The following is a 16,924-nucleotide window of genomic DNA, read 5'->3' as shown; positions in this document are numbered from 1 at the left end:
TGTGGAGAACCATGGTGCAGGAAACCACAAGGCAACAGAGCCCTTTCCACTTGCTGTTGAAAGGGAGGTCCACAAAAAAACATGCCAAGAGCTTTACTTAAAACTAGCAAAAAGCTAAAAGGAACTAAAACAATTTTTGCAAGCAAAACACACACAAAAGTCACCCCAAAGCTACCACCTTCGAAATAGAATTCCTTTCAATCTAAAATCAAACCTATGTGCACCTGTGTGCAAACTGTACATACACGTATTGACCTGTGGTAACAAAGTACTGAAGTCCTTCTCGCTTGACAAGTGAAGTTTGTCAGATGACCCTTGGACCAAGTATTAACTATCTAAAAATAACTTGTTAATTTATAATTTTTATAATTATAAATTAGAACTACATTATAAATTAGAATATAAATTAGAATTTATAAAAAACAACATACCTAGCAAATAAAGACCTTACACTGAAAGCACTATTTTTCCAATTTTAAAGATAAAGTTTAGCTATTTCAGTTTAATTGTTCATTATTACTAAGTTACTAAATTAAGGAATTAAATGATTTTTAATACAGTACCTCAGCGGTCGTGAGGAACACATCCTCGCCAATATGTTTCAGTCCACATGAAATAACGCCTAGGGCAACTCCTGGGAACACATAGGAATTGTTACCCTGTCCAGGATAGAGAGTTTGTCCGCTTGGAAGAGTGACAGGATCAAAAGGACTTCCACTGGCAAAAATGCCACGTCCCTAAATTGTAACGAGAAAGCCAAAGAAAGCACGTTAGTTGAGAGGATGCTGTTGAACTATTTCACACGTCCTTTTAAATATCTACCACTGTGGAAGCTGGGTTGCAGCTCTAGGTGTCTTACGAGAGGGTGTTAGGGCTATTTGACTATGTTTCAAGAACATCAGGATGCTGATCCTAGAGGGCGATTCTCCGTGGCTGTCTGATGTCAGACCATAATGGCTGCCTTGTTCAGGTAGGAGCCATCCATACAATTTAGAAGAGGAGAAACTGAAAGCCAGCTCTTATTATTCACTTTGTGTGTCCATGCCAGAAGAAGGGTACGTGGGAAAAAGGTATACAGCTGGAGCTGTAAAACCCCAAGTGGACGACACTGGCATGGTAAAAATGGGTGATGCTACTGTATTATTTCCCCATCAACAGATCACCCACAAAAATAACACTAAGGCCACTAAATGTTGCATTTTTGGATGGGGCAGTTTCCGAGGAGCTGTGGGCAGGCAGAGCTCTCTGCTCCTCCCAATCTCTTCAACTCAGGCCCTTGCGCCCACCCCACAGCTCAACAGAACGGGGCAGAGCTTGCATCTCCCAGAAATGTCATCCCATGGTGCAACCTACAGCACAAGTTGGTGATGGGACCTCCTCTGCCAGGACCTTGTGGTTCCCCTCTTCGTAATATCCTGAGCAGGGTGAGGGCACATTGGCATGTGACCGTCCGGTACTGACAAACCGTAAGACCGTTTCCCAGCAGATCTCTGGGGAGTGCCGTGTAGCACTGCGGCTGACAGGGCCCCGGCACCGTGCCCCGACCCGTGCCAGGAGGCGGGATGGAAGAGCCAGCCTGTTTTGGGGACTTTGAGAATTTAGCTGTATTGGATACAAGTTACACCGTAACACTTGTCCTGAGGATGAGAGAACTGGCTCTTACTCGGTTGATACTGTAGTTCGTGGGGGACCTCTATACCTCTTCCCAGGACCCAAACAGAGGTGCAGCTCCACGCTGGCACACAGCACACATCAGGCAGCTGCAGGGAGGGACGGAGGCCTGAGGGGTGGCCCAGAAGTGCCAACTGGGCTCACGTTGGTAGAGGCTAAGAGGAATATTAGGCTGGTATCATTCAGTAGCATGCGTGTTCAGAGTTGTCATATCATCGGAGTACCAAAAGATGGGCTGTCAGGGAGCTGCAAGTCCGACGGAGTCTGTGTTCCCCTGATGGGAGCAGATGCCAGCACCATCGAGTGCTGTTCCAGGGTGGCAGAAGAGACACCTCAGAGGTGACTCACTCTTAGCGCTACTTGTTCTCCCCTGGTTATTCCTGACCCATGGGGAGAGAGAAGTAATTTCTACAGCAGGCAATGAGGTTTTGGACTCGGGAGGCGAGTGACACTGCACAGGCTCCACGTCCGCAGCCGAGGCCCCTGGCTCTTGCCTTGCTGGGGAGGGAGCACCCTCAGATTTAAGCAGTGAATGTAGATGAGGAAGAAAAGCAGCTTTTATTTATGCTAGCATGCTGAAGTGATAAATGTCACTCTGAAATACTTCAGAGACATTTTGTATCAGAAGTATCTATGCCTATTTTAGAGAACTGGAAACGTGCATTTTAAAATATGCCACTGTTGCTATTCGGCTCTTCAGAAGAATATTGTGTTTGGTTTGGTGTCATGCAGTATTATCATGGAGGGATTATTATATGTTTTGGTGACAGATCAAATAACTTCAGTGCGTCTTTTGCTCTGCCTACCAGATGTCATTACTCGCTATAACCAACCCTTTACGTAGGCGGCTTCCCTGGCTCTTGCATTGCGCTGTAATTGTGCACCGGGGAACGGGCATGCTAAATTTGTCTTTTAAACGCTGTGAAACTGTCACTCAAACTGCCCTCGATTTGACAAGAAATCCAAACACAATCCGCTATGAAACACACACAGTCAAGTACTCATCCATTTCAAATTCTAGACTGAATTACAGAGCAATGTGTTCATTAGAACTTCTATAATACAGTAATAAATAAGCAAGCGCAGTTGTCTTAATTTTCCCTAATTTCCATAATAGACATCTTTGTAAGGTGAGTTACCCCAGTTCTTAATGAAGAATTATTTTTAAAGTTTCTATTTTGTGAATTGAAGTATTTTTTTATCCTAAAGAGTATTTTAAAAATATCAAATGAAAGCATGCCACCGTGTGTCTATATTACACAAAGTGGTACAGTTCAAAAACAGGCATAAGACTTTAATGATTGACAGTTACTGATGCTTCGGTTATAATAAACATTTTAAGTCTTGCCTGACACCAATAAAAGCTGTGCAATGTTTTTATGAGGGTGCAAGCATGTATTGACTTCAGTGAAATTGTCTTGATAAAATCTGAAAAACCTGTTACTTAACTCATTTTATCTACACACAGAGACATGATTAGTACTTGCTACTCCACCCTCTGTCCTTCTCTCATTTTAAATTTTATTTCAGATTTACTTTTCACTACATATACTGAAGGGATGTTAAGCTTTTTTTACCTCTGTATATTTGTAACACTGCTCAGCAGTGCATTCTGCTTTGCTGGTGGGATTGCTGAGAGCAAAAATAATAGGATGTTTGTTTAAAGCAGCCATATCCTGAAGAATTTGTTTCGTAAAAGCACCACCAATTGCAGCAACTCCTAAAGAAAAACACACACATAACAAGCAGACAAATGAAATCAGTTCAAGGTAAGACATGCACGTCATCTTTAAAAGAACAGAGCTCTTTTTACTGCATACCTCCCTCTTTAAAATGGAGTTCAATCTTTTAAGTTTTGTACAAAAGATTTTGCAACAGTGAAACTTCAGTATTATCCCTAACATAAGACAGAACCCATTCACCACTGTATAGTTTGGTGAATTTCTCAATTCACTTTTCTCAGACCCTTTAAATAAAATAGAAATGTATCACCCAACCTGCAGGTAAGCCCAAGAAGGAATAGATAGGTAGGTGCAACTCTGGCTCCTGATGGCTCATGCAACAGACTTGACAGTTTCTCCCAAATCCAGTGCGTCAGATTTGTTGGGGTTTTTTTCTGGCGTAATGAGTAAAGTTTCTGCCTTCCATAGGTCATCATTTTTTTCATCTCCAGCCTCAGCTGATGAATAATCCCAATTTTGAGTCTAAGGCTTCCCTGACAGCAACATTTTTTTTTTTTTTAATACATCCCTTTCCATCCCACCAGGGATGCTTTTCTGTTCTCCATACTGTCCACACTTACAAATGCTTTTCACAGGGACTAAATGCCCGTCTTGCCATATGAAAGTGTCTAACTTAGGTTGGATTCCGCTGCATGGCAGACACGTAGCCAGTATCACATCTTGGACCTCAGATGTTTCACAACCAAAAAGGGGTGTGTGTGATGTTTTTGAGATGCCAAGTACACCTGTCTTTCTGCCCAACCTACAAGAGCTAGCAAGCCAAGGATCAGTTTCTTGCTCTCCATATCTTCAGTGGAAAACAGGTAAACAGACCTTGCAGTAAAACTAAGGATCTTTATTTTCAGGGAGGCCCCTCTCACCTGGCTTGCAGAGAAGGCAGCCTCCTCTCCAGTGCCTGGCACCCCACTCTGCTTCCCACACTGCATCCCAGTTTCAAAAGCAGGGTTATACACCTTAGTTTCTGGTTAATTCTGCAGTTGCCAAATGTTTAATGTCTTCTAAAACTGCTTCTGGACAGCCAATAGTAAGAACGACAGCTATCTTCAGATATAAAGTTAAAATAAAACACTCCGAACAATCTCACTGACTATCTCTTTTTTTGTTATTCTTTTTAAAATTACAATTTCTTATATTGGATCAATCTAAAATAACTTTCCCTTGAGCCATCACAGGCAACGGAATATACAAGAGGATTTGTTAAGACAGTCAAGTAAAACACTGGGAGGACTATCAACATATTTTCCTGTGACTCCTGCTGTGCAGAGGAAGATACTGAATGACTAGACACCCAAACCAAAAAAAACCCAGTATTAATTTTCATTGCTGTTTCTGTTGGAAAAGCCTTCATCATGCAGTACGGAAACGAGAAAGTGACCTTGAGGGAAAGTGCCACGTAAGTTTATATATAAAAATGACACACAATAAACATACATATTTAATGACAGCAAATTATCCGTAAGCATCCACACACCTTTATGTAGACACATATCTCAGCTCATTCAATCCATTCTTCTGTTCCACTAGCTTTTTCAGCCTTGTATTCTACTAAGTAAATTCTCTAGACTACATGGTCTCTGTCTTGCAATCATATCGTTATGTAGCATAGAAAAAGAGAAGCTTCATTTACCTCATTCATGATCATTGTCAAAAGCAGATTTTATTGGAGAAGGACCAAGATGAAAAGGTAGCTCTTAAAATAATTTTTTACTTAAAAAACCCCCAGGATAATTTTCACTGTGGCATTTCAGATTTTCCAGCATTTGAAGAATGATTTTACTAGCTAGATAGATTAATTTTCAAGTCTTAAATATATAAAAAAAAAAGATTCAAGAGTACTTGCAGTTCACTCCTGAAACTGTCACTGAAATATAATAACCAAACTGCAAAGACTTGAGCAATCATTTACTGAGATCATAATCCCACAGCTTTTACAAAAGAAAAAGTGTTTGTAAAATCTGTGTTTTGGTCTGCACAAAGGACTGTTGGCTAAGGACCTAAATATGAGGGAAAAGAAGATTCAGATACAGCATGCTCATATTTGCATGCTTTATATACGCTCAGCTCCATTTTCTCAGTTTGTCTGAGGTTATTCGTATTACACCATCCACATTAAATCAGAAGTAATTTAGGAAGGCGATAAGGTTCTCCATCAGATGTTTAACTAACTCAGATTATTCCCCCTGTAAAAAGGATGGCTCGGAGTGAAAGCAGTCTTATATGCTTGCATAGTTACTATTTGTTCAGTTGCTTAATAGGGTCCATTATGCACCTAGTGTTTTCTAAAAACACACAAAGGTAAACTCTCTTCAGAGGAACCTGATCTTGTCTTCAGACAGAGCCACATCCCCGTTTTTTTCCAACAAAGAATAAGGTCATTGCTTTAAAGTAAAAGAAATTACCTATTAGCACAGATGGTTTTATATCTTTAACAATATCTTCTAGATTTTTCATTTCACCATGTTCATGGGCAAAACGTTGTTTCTCAGATGTTAATGAGGCACGCCCCTGAGTAAGGAAAAAAAGGAAAAAAATACTTATTACTAATGGAACCTAATATCCTGGGATAATCAGTTTACAAAGTATCTGGTTTAACATGTCCTATTTTCATTTCTACTTCTGTGTCTTAGCACCAAATACCACATTAGACAAAGTTACACTGCATACAGCTAACATGCTTAATAAAATTTAGGATTAATTCATTTCTCTAAGCAGTAGGTAAATTAAATTCAATATTTTTACTTTAAATTTGTAACCGCTGTAGAAAACACTATATTAACAATTCTATGAATGCATCATTAATTTCTTCTTTGAAGCATTCTTAAAGCTGTTTTACCTGTTAATATTTGGTCAAACGCTTGAAGTTAATAATGACAAAGTATAAGTATATTTATATAGCAAACAGTACAGGTGTGCCAGGGCGGGGAGGGGATTTGTAACTTAGCAAAATAAAAATTGTTTCTCCTAGCTTTTCCAGCTTTGCTATTGTCTAAAAGTATAGAGACTATATGGGGGGGGGGGGGGGGGGGGGGGATATAGACTATAGGGAAGCCTATGTTTTGTTCCATATTTTTCATATTGAAGTAATTCATTCTTAAGGGCGGAATAAAAATAATTCTAACCAGATGTCTGGTGCACCCTTTTTGCATTAACAAAATTGACTCAGCTGTAAAACAACTTTCGTCTTGATCTACACCAGCAATTTCCACCCATCAATGCCCAACAAGGTTTCCAAATGGAATACGATAGATGCAGGGAAACCAGCTACAGAGTATCATTGACATCGACCGGGCTGCAAACAGGATTTGAGCTCAGTGCAAGTAACACGGAGTGCAGGGCAAGGAGTGGCCAGAAGCTGTGAAAATTATATTAGTTGTCTAAATATGTGGACCTCCGCCTGTACACAGGCATCTGAGAATTTCAGCGAAAGAGTTTAAAATGCATGCACCTCCACCCCTCATTTTATTCTCTTGCCTGCCAAAAACATCACTACAAGGGCACTTTTCAAACACAGATCTAGAAGGTGGTGCCAGCCCCTCAAACATTTACAATTTCAGACAGCAAGAAGCAGATTATACAGATATATATATAGGCAACTACATGAGGAAAATAGACTGCTAAATGTAATTTTGACCAAATAGCCAGAGCGAATACTTACCATCTCCCCAGACACATCTTTTCCAGCTGATAAGATGAAAGTTTCCTTAATTTTAGCAAGCTAATTGAGACTATACTGAAGTACTGGAACAGAACTCATTCCACAATTCCACCAAAGTCTATGAACTTGACAATTTTGGCTCAAGTCTGTGCATACTATTGCATTCAAGCTGGAATTTGCATTTTTCCTTGATTTTAACAAAAATAAGAAATCTGATGCTACATTTCAGACCACAATTCTGTGATATGGCAATATGTGGCTATCACAGAATCACAACATGGTCAGGGTGGGAAGGGACCTTTGGAGATCATCTCATCCAGCCCCCTGCTAAAGCAGCTTCACCTACAGCAGGTCGCACAGTCACCTCCAGGCAGGTTTTGAATGTCTGCAGAGAAGGAGACCCCACAGCCTCTCTGGGCAGCCTGTCCCAGTGCTCTGCCACCATCAAAATGAAGTTCTTCCTCATATTCAGGTGGAACCTCTTGTGTTGCCATTTGTGCCCGTTGCCCCTTGTCCTGTCCTGGGCACCACTGCAAGGAGCCTGGCCCCGTCCTCTGGACACTCGCCCTTAAGGTATCTGTAGACATTGACCAGATCCCCTCCCAGTCTTCTCCTCTCCAGGCTACGCAGCCCCGGCTCTCTCAGCCTTTCCTCACAAGGGAGATGCTCCAGTCCCCTCACCATCTTCATAGCCCCCCCCTGGGCCCTCTCCAGCAGTTCCCTGTCTCCCTTGAACTGGGGAGCCCAGGACTGGACACAGCACTCCAGGTGTGGCCTCACCAGGGCAGAGCAGAGGGGGACAATAACCTCCCTCAAAACCTCCCTCGACCTGCTGGCCACACTGCTCCCAACACCCCCCAGCGTCCCATGGGCCTTCTTGGCCACCAGGACACACAGCTGGCTTGTGGACAGCTTGCTGGCTATGCCAGTCCCACCACCGAAGCTCCTCTGCTGGTCCTCGGAGAACCACCACAAGAGCTGGCAGGCAGACGGGCCATTTTTCCTCTCCAGCTGCAAGAGGAGCGTTTCCACCCGAGGGTCCCGGAGGAAGCCGCAGAAGGCTGTTTTGTGGTCGGGGCTGACTGAGCTGCTCTGCCTCACTGGGCACCAGCTTCTCTTGGCTCACCCATGATTACAAGGGATTTCCAGAGATTTCTCCTCTTCTACAGATTTTCTTACATGACCAAAATACAGAGTTTTTAAATTAAGAGTGTTATGTCTGGATGTGCTTATACGGGCCTTAAGTGTTCTCCTAGAGCGATTAGCACGGAAATGCTGTGATACGGGTACCTGGTTGCCTCTGCGGGTAAAACGTGAAATCCTCAGCCTCAAGAGAATGTCGCAATAGTAACAATTTTTGGCACATTCACGCTTGAATCATTCCACTGTCGATACAGATTTTGAAGTCGGCCATCTCCCAGCACCCCAGCAGATGTCCCCACAGCCTACACGCACGGTTTCGATACATCTCATTTTAAAGAAGGAATTTTCCTTAGTATTTTCAGGGGGAAAATATGAAGTTTTCTTTTTAGTCATCAAAGAAAAAAAAAAAGCATTTATGGCTTCCAGGCCAAAATCTTCTTGCTAGGAGTAACTCTAAATATTATAATAACAGTAACTTTTCATTCTAAATGACTAAATGAAATCGAGACGCTCGATGGAGCCCAACTTGGAGGCAGGTTCCCTGGGGAGCCAGGAATGGGTGCCACGGGCCACCATCCGATCCCACGTTGCTGCTGCAGCTGGTTCCTTAAAAGCTTATCAGGCTGCTATTGAGGAAGCCAGTTTTTGATCTAGCCTTAACATCCAGCCTCCAGGAGACTGCCCTGGGCTACCAAGAAAAAAAAAAAAATCACCTCTAAGAGCTATGACCAGGTCATTCTTCAGGTTGCAGCACACTGGTAGCTCTAAGTGCCTCCAGGATCTGCAGATCTGGGCAGATTTCTCCAGACAGGTGACCTCCGATTTTTTTCCACAGTGCATGACAGCTAAGAGCCCAGGCTGATATCTTAGTGAAGAAAAACGTTGATATTCTTTCGTTTCCATTTTTAATCAAAACACATAACCAAAGTCCTGCATGAAACAGTTATTTCTTTATACAGTTCTACACTTCATTGGCTTTTGAGGAGGTATTTTAATATTTTAAAAAGTAAGATCATGGCGGAGCCATTAAAACACTTATTGATGCAACACCAAGGATTCAAAGCCCCATTTCCTACTGACATTGACAATCATCTCTCATTTAATTAGCTGCAAAGGTGTACTCAAACCGTAAGCTGCAACCCTTTCCAGGCAACTGGCTAGTGCTAGCCAGATGGGTCAGCTTAGGCCAGATTCCCTTCTGTCCTATCTTAATTTCTATCTGCCCTTAATTTTACACAGGGCATTCTACCATTCCAAAAACCAAAAACAACAACAAAAAAAAACCCCACCAAAAAACCAACCCAAATGCAAATCCCAAACCATTTTACATTTATTTCTTTTTTCAGCTTTGGTCTGAATTAGCTTGATCCCATTAGTCAGAATGAATCACATCTCCAAGTAAATATTTTTCTAGTATATTAACTAAGAATGAAATACTAAATTCTGTGGTTTAGCAAAAATAACAACAGCTATCTACATAGGGATTATTGCTTATAAAATAAATTATATGGTTAGGGTTTTTTTAATATATATTTTTAAATATACTGTCAGAAATGTATTTTAATTGTTAATTCAGTGATATTAAAGGAGATAACACAAGACCTCCCTAAGAACTGTGTCAGAGATTTCAAGGCCAGCCAGTTGATTTGATTACAAAACTCCAATTATTTACAGTACAGTGCTTTAGATAGTATTTTTTGTCCCCAAATTGGCAAATTCTTAAGTTCTGCTCTCCACAAAGTAGAGGAGCAGCAGCAAGAGCATGGCTAGCTTTCCTCCATGCCCTGCCAACAGGACAAGCAATGACTTGGAAGAAGGAAGAAACAATTCAGTTTCGTGCATGCTTAACCTCAGACTAAGGGGTTGCCAGTCCGTTTAGTACAAGCTTCCAGACATCCGCCCCTGAATGCCTATAGGCGGAACAAGAAATCGTGGAGGCTTTGTCAGTCAGCAGAGAGAAGAGGATGAGCCAAAGTGTAAAATCTCAATTCTGCGTTTGTGTGGTTTTCTGTCTTATCTCCCTCCTGACACTGGAAAGATGCAAAGCGGATGGACCTGTCAGTGCAGAGCTGCTCTGACTAAAAGATCTTCCAAAAGTGCAGAGCCCATCTTCTGATGTTTCATTTCCAGCCCTGCCTTAGCTAGCTACTTTATCTGCTGCTAGGAAATGAGCTGTAGAGGATCAACACAAAGCAGCATAAATCAGACACTGGTCTGGTCTGCTTGCACCTCCATAATCCTAAAATACTAACAGCATACAGCTCACTGATGTTTCCCTTCTTCTACTAGGAAAAGGAAAAATTTTAAATACTACATACTAAGAAAGAATTTGAATAAGCTCTGGGGTTCTGTGTATGAAGCTCTGAGTCTTTTAAGCAGAAACATCATCTTCAATAATATTCATATTTGTCTTCTAAGTCCACTGTCTCGCTCTTTCTCATTTGTTCATGAAAAGGGCTCAGAAAAGTCGGCAATCTAAAGACATGCCCCTTTCAGTACCCCAAGCCTCAATACAGACTCACTGTTTCAGTGAAGGATGTCAATGCTTGCCATGCAGGGGGAGGAATTTTTCCAGGGTTTCCTACTAAAGGAGGTTATTGCACCATTGTTCAAACAGCAGTATGAAGACTCAACTAGGCCAGACAGCAGCTGTCTTAAGTTGTAATATGTTCTCTATGATATATAACAAGCACCTCTCCTACATAAAACGACACTCCCCAAATCCTAAAAGAAAGTCTTTCATACTGAAATCCACCGATTAACTAAGAGTTGATGTGGTACCTATGCAGCTGTTCAGAGGGGAATATACAAACTCGATAGAAAGGTAAAGTTAGAAAAAAATGCCGTATATCCTTCTTGGTTTAACTTCCCAAATGTATTCAGCACCACAAGAAACAAATAAAAAAAAGCACCAACATTTCGTTATATGTTTTTGCAATCCTATCTATTCGTATAGTATTTCCTTATCTTTTATAGAATAAGTAATTTCCTGGGGGTATTACAGTAAGTATGCTGAATTAAAAAACAAACAAACAAACAAACAAAAACCCCCAAAAACCACACCACCACCTCTCCCTCCCCCCCGCATACTAAACTTCCAGGAAGACAACCATGGCATCTTTAATAGGTACTCAGGCTGCCTGAATAAACTATGTAATACCCCTTCACTAGAAAGCTGAAGGTGAAGAATATTAAAAACATTCCAAAAAAGTATTAAACCTTAAGTCCAAAGACTCAGTGAAAATGTCAGAAATCACTTTGGAGGGGAGAAGTATTGCCTCTGTCACAGTATCATTTTGTACCAAGAAACCTATGGGATATTTTGGATTTGAACAAAAGAGAACAAAGCAACCTGAAAACAGATACATTGCTATATTAGAAGTCACCATGGTATCTCAGATGGAAAGTAATATGAGCTAAATTCTTTATTAGCAAATGAGTAACAATGCAGACTGTGTTAAGTCAGCAGATGAAGTACAGAGATAAAGTAACAATAGTAGCATTCTCTGATGGTGACATTATGTATGAAAGATCAGGCTATCCTAAAATGTCTATACACCCTAATGGACGGGAGTCATTTGTATTATATATTATTACTAGAAACAGAAAAACAGAGTCACTTGGACACCAGAACCTTTTAATTCAAGGAGAAAAAGGAAGTAAACAGGGCTCAGTAGTTCATAGTTTTATGAAAAACTGCTTGTATTTTGGATTTGAACTGAAAGCAGTTCTTAGTTTTAGGGAGGGTTCTTAAGCTTTTAGTTTCAGAGGCTGATCAGCAGCAGAAGAAGCAAAGACGACACTGGGATCAGGCTTTAAGCAAATGTACATCAGACTTTCCACAGAAAGTTACTCATATCATCACGTTATAGAACCAAATGGAGGCTCAGATAACAAACAAAATTGACCCATCAATAAAACCCTGAGAAAATTCATATAAAACAGCTGTAAAAACAGGAGACCAGGCTGCACAGCATATATGTATGTGGGATATTACAAAACAGGCAAATCTTACAAATACCACTAACATGAAGTCTAAACGCCATGGCCTGTTTGAGCTGGTCCTGCCGGGGCTGCCCACGAACCAGGGCTGAGGAGCAGAGCAGTCTTATGTCAGTGAGGAGAGAGAGACAGGGCCGAGAGCTCTCCAAGATTTGCCCTTCCCATCAGCTGGGAGGCAGCTGAGAATAAGCCAGAGCACCCTGATGACTGCACTGTCCCACATTAGAGGCAGTGCTGGCACTCATCCCGCCTCACAACCAGGGAGGCACAAATCTATTTATATAAACACTTGCCTCCATTCAACTGTGTCAACTGCAGCTTATTTAAACAAGAGAACAGAGATCAGTAGAGAGATAAATTAATACATTCATCTCAGGTTCTTAAATACTGAAGACATGAGAACCACAAATGACATGAGAACTGTAGACCAAACAGCAAAGCAGTCCATTAGCAAGCAGAGCATTTCCAACTGCGAATGATTTGGTTCTGCTTGCGTTTTGCCTGTGAGCTCCCTATTGCAGTGTTAGGAGCAAACCAGACAAAAAAGTAGTTGTTAAAGCATCAGGGAAGAAGGGTGGAAAAAAGAATGTGGTTAAGAGTCATGGGAGAAGGTGGTGAAACCTCTCCTGACAAGGAGATGACCTCTACACGGCTTCTTACCTCTTGCATCACAAGTAAATACATGGTGTAAAGGCTGTTGAGGAGCCATCCGGAGGGCTCTAGGCAGGCACTAGGCAGACAGCGCTGGGAGCTGAGGGACCTGCCCGGGGAGTCCCACACAAGCGTGAAAGGGAAGGGACAGGAGAGGCACAGAGAGCATGCTAGGAGGGGACAGGCCAGGCCTCCCACCCTAGCCAGAACTCCAGGAGAGTTTTGGTTATGAAGATCTGCAAAACGTGGGGGGAAAAAAAAATAAATAAAAAGGTGGAGGTATGGGCATGGATTTACTGGTCAGGGTGTTACTTAAGCCCAAGGGCTTGCAGGTGACAGGCACTCCTGTGCTGCTACCTCCCGTGTACATTTTGGTTTAGGAACTGAAAAGCAGAGACATACAAGCCCTTCCAAATCCCCACACCAAGGCCTTAATTGTAACGTGACTGTGCCTCGGGATCAGTCCCATCACCTAACACCTAAAGGTGAAGAGAGCGGATTAAAACCAGATAAGGCAACTTGGGCACAGAAGTAATAAACAGTTTGTTGCCAACTGTATGAAAAAGACATCATTTTGAGGAGATAATAGCCTAACGGTTGGCAGTAAAACATGATTTAGGTAAGAAATGTAATTCTGGTGTTGACTTTAAAGCACAGGTAGAAGATTAGGGCTGTTTAAGTCATGTAAAATTTATAAGATACCCTTTCCATGTAAATAAGCTCACATGGTTAACAGGTAGGACAAAATTTACAAACACAATTAGTTCAAGAAGGTAAGATCTGAAAAATAGAGCAAGTCAGGAACCTACAGACCAAGAGAAACAAAACGAAGCAAACCAGTCAAATCATTTCAGTAACAGAGCATGAGCAAGAGAAATCATAAACCATCCAAATTAGATCACCATATCACCAGTACATCTAATGCACATGGTGTCAAAGAGGAAACAGTTACATGCTAACAAATTTAACACCCCAATTTTTGGTGGTTTCTCTTTCAGAGAAAATAGTGTGAGCATTCCTTGAGCACACCCCACCTTTTGCCTTGTCTTCATTTGTTTACATGCATTACTGATGGAGTATAAGTAATGCCACAAGTGTTCAAAGACAAATTAATGTGTTTCCTTTCTGCAAAACTTATACTTCATATAGAACAAGATAAATGCAAGATGAAACCAGCGCGGATTACTTCCCCAGACATCAGAATAACTGAGAAAATAAACAAGGATTGCTTCATTGGGATATTACATGAGTAAAATAAGGCAGAAACTGCTTTAAGTGATTGTGGCGCCTTGGAGATACCCAAAACACTGCATCTTTTCTAAGATGTAAATCAGTTTTTTGGCTTAAAAAGTCCTAGCCAGTTGTAGTCAGCCAGAAATAAACTGATCAAGTAAAGAGTCAGAATAATTGACTGTTGATAAAAAGAAAGCCAGAAATAAGTAACAGTTAGCAGAAGAGTCAGACAAAAGGTTAAGTGGTATATAAAAGTCAACACTAAAACCATTATAAAATTAGTATCTAGAATGATATCCAAACTTTTTTTTAAAGTGTTATTGCTAAAATATATTAAAAAATTCAGTTACAATCAGACACTCTGGATGGGATTTAGTTCAATATTAAGGTACTTGATTGTGAGCTCTAAAGGCTCTTTCACATGTTATATGACTCTGGTGACCATAATGGGAGTGACCACATCTTTATGGCACTGAAATTCTGGTATCAGTCCCAAATGTCCCCCTTTCTCTTTCACCATTCTCTAAACAAAGATTGAACTACATATGTATCCAGCTTTGACCAAACCATGAACTTTAATCAGGGTCATATCCACACCTAGTTAATTGGTTGTGAGTATCTTTTCCAAACAAGATTGCCAAGGGTATTCATATAGGACAAAGAAGACGGAAAGTGAAAAATAAAATAAAATAAAATAAAGTATTATCTACAGGATTACCTGAGTATCTCTATTCTAAATAGTTAGGACCACAGAAATTTTTAACTTTGGGGTCTATTTCAGTCCTCCTCTTAGAAAGATCAATATTCTGAGGCCTTCAACTCAACAGATAATCTCACGCTTGCCATTCAGTCTGGGCTTCATTCAGATGATCTGAACAGGCGACAAGATCACACATCTGATGGACATTTAAAATACAAATCGCTTGATTAGACACAAGTATTAGTGTGCTGATCTAGAAAGCACAGATTACTAAACTGTAAAAAGCAACATTGCTCCACGTTGACATATTTAAAATGAAAGATGACGTTCATCCCTATGTGAGGCAATTTCACTTGTCACTAGAGGTTATGTGGCACACAAGAGTCTAATGCTGCCTTGCAAATCACTACAAGAGAAGCTTGTTTGGCAGCCCAGGAACACTCCCATCAGCCTGTCCCTCCTCAGCAGAGAAGCATCCATCCTTAGCAGAGGGCAGGGGATTTCTACCGAGTCCCTTTAAATATTAAAAAAGTCTTATTATTTGCATCATATTCCTAGGCAGCTCCAAGAAGCATCTCGCCTATCACCCTACCCTGTTCTTGGTATTGCCAAGAAAGAAGCAGCAGCAGCTGCAGCACATTACTGTAACGCGCAGACAACGGTGAACCTCATGAATATCCCAATATTGTTTATTATTTCCTACCTCTTCCCACACAATATAACTTACTGTCTTTGAAGTTCATGGGTGAAGATTTTGCCACTAATATAGCTAAGCATGACACTATGGCAGCTTCAAAGCAGACAAAAAATGTGTTCACCACACATCACACATTTATGTATATTTGTGTGATTAATAGAAAAAAAATGGGAACATTGAGAACATGGGAAAGAAAAGGAATGCGGGAGACATTACCCATCACCTGTGTTCATATAGATAAATATCTATTCAGCAGTCGGAGAGAATGTGACAATGTGACAGAATTCAGAATTCAGAAATTCAGAATTAAAGATGAGTTTCAACTGCTTATGCATATTCTTCAAGTACACAAGAGTGCAAAAGCAACTTTAAAAGTGTCTTTTAATTAAACATTAAACTTCCATGTGATTGCACTGGGAGACTTAAGACAGGCATTTCAAGAGGAGTGATATCTGTTTCAAAAAGGCATACAGCTGAAGTGGCAAAATTCCAATGATATTATGATCTGCAAACCTTCCTCAGACACTTTTGGAGAAAAAATAGTTTCAAAAGGTGAAAGCATACTAAACAAATTAAAAAAAACCCCCAAGAACAATAACCCCAAACCAATATGAACATTATAAGGTCTCTAGAAGGAAGTAGAGAACACAACTACAGACAGCATAACAAACAGCCTTCATCACCAGCTCTTTCACCACAACATAGCAGAAAAGTTGGTCATCAGACTTGGTTTAATGAAAAAGATGGTTCCCGGGGGGCAGCAGCGGAGAGAATTAACAGGAAAATGAAAACACAGCTGCACTTGAACTAAAACTAAATAGCCACAAAGGAAAAATCTGCTACAAAAGCCTGATAAGTGACTTCGTGGCAGCTTTGGGGGGGCAGGGGAAGAAGGAAAAGGTGGAAACTGTTTGCAGTTAGGTCAACAGAAGTTCCAGGGTTATTTTTCTTTGGTTTGCACTGGTTGAAATACTACAGAAAGTAGATGAAAGAAGAAACAATGTTTAAATATATAATCATGTATTGCAAAATTAACGATCAAAGGACAGCATTGAATAAAAATGATGTAAACATTGGTTTAGTTGGACAAAGTAATCGCTGAGTCTTCAGAGAGTCTGTTATTTCTCATACTGCTAAAGCAACAGATCAGAATATTTCTAGGACTATATAGGTCTTCCTGCTTCAAGTAAAACTTTTGATCAAGCAGGTTTTGGTGAGGCAAATTTTAAGGGACTCTGAACAGATTTCCATTGATACACCTCCTTAGTCACAAGAGAGAGAAGTCAGTTTTGTTTAAGCAAAAGTCGGTTACCTGGCGATCTATGCTGTAGCTTAGCAAATCTTATCCTTGCAATAATTAAAAGGTTTCCCTCCCTTTCTACAGTTTTCGTACAAGTCTTCCTCATTTTACTTCTCTTACCTAACTTCTA

At 40.8% G+C, this 16,924-nt stretch overlaps 1 protein-coding gene across 1 annotated transcript in view; it reads right to left on the bottom strand.

Moving 5' to 3' along the window:
• The window catches only part of ME1 (malic enzyme 1), a 184,550-nt gene that overhangs the window by 8,989 nt on the left and 158,637 nt on the right, over positions 1 to 16,924 (bottom strand). Inside the window, exons 10-12 of the mRNA XM_040598022.1 lie at positions 5,813 to 5,918; positions 3,249 to 3,391; positions 564 to 737 (exon numbers count right to left, since the gene is read on the bottom strand). Of these exons, the coding sequence (XP_040453956.1) occupies positions 564 to 737; positions 3,249 to 3,391; positions 5,813 to 5,918 (423 nt within the window). The remainder of the gene's footprint in view (positions 1 to 563; positions 738 to 3,248; positions 3,392 to 5,812; positions 5,919 to 16,924) is intronic.

The sequence above is a fragment of the Falco naumanni genome, chromosome 6 (assembly GCF_017639655.2).
Source record: "Falco naumanni isolate bFalNau1 chromosome 6, bFalNau1.pat, whole genome shotgun sequence".
Lineage (NCBI taxonomy): Eukaryota > Metazoa > Chordata > Aves > Falconiformes > Falconidae > Falco > Falco naumanni.
Note: the sequence above shows the minus strand (reverse complement) of the source record. Positions and strands in the feature narration are given on the sequence as shown.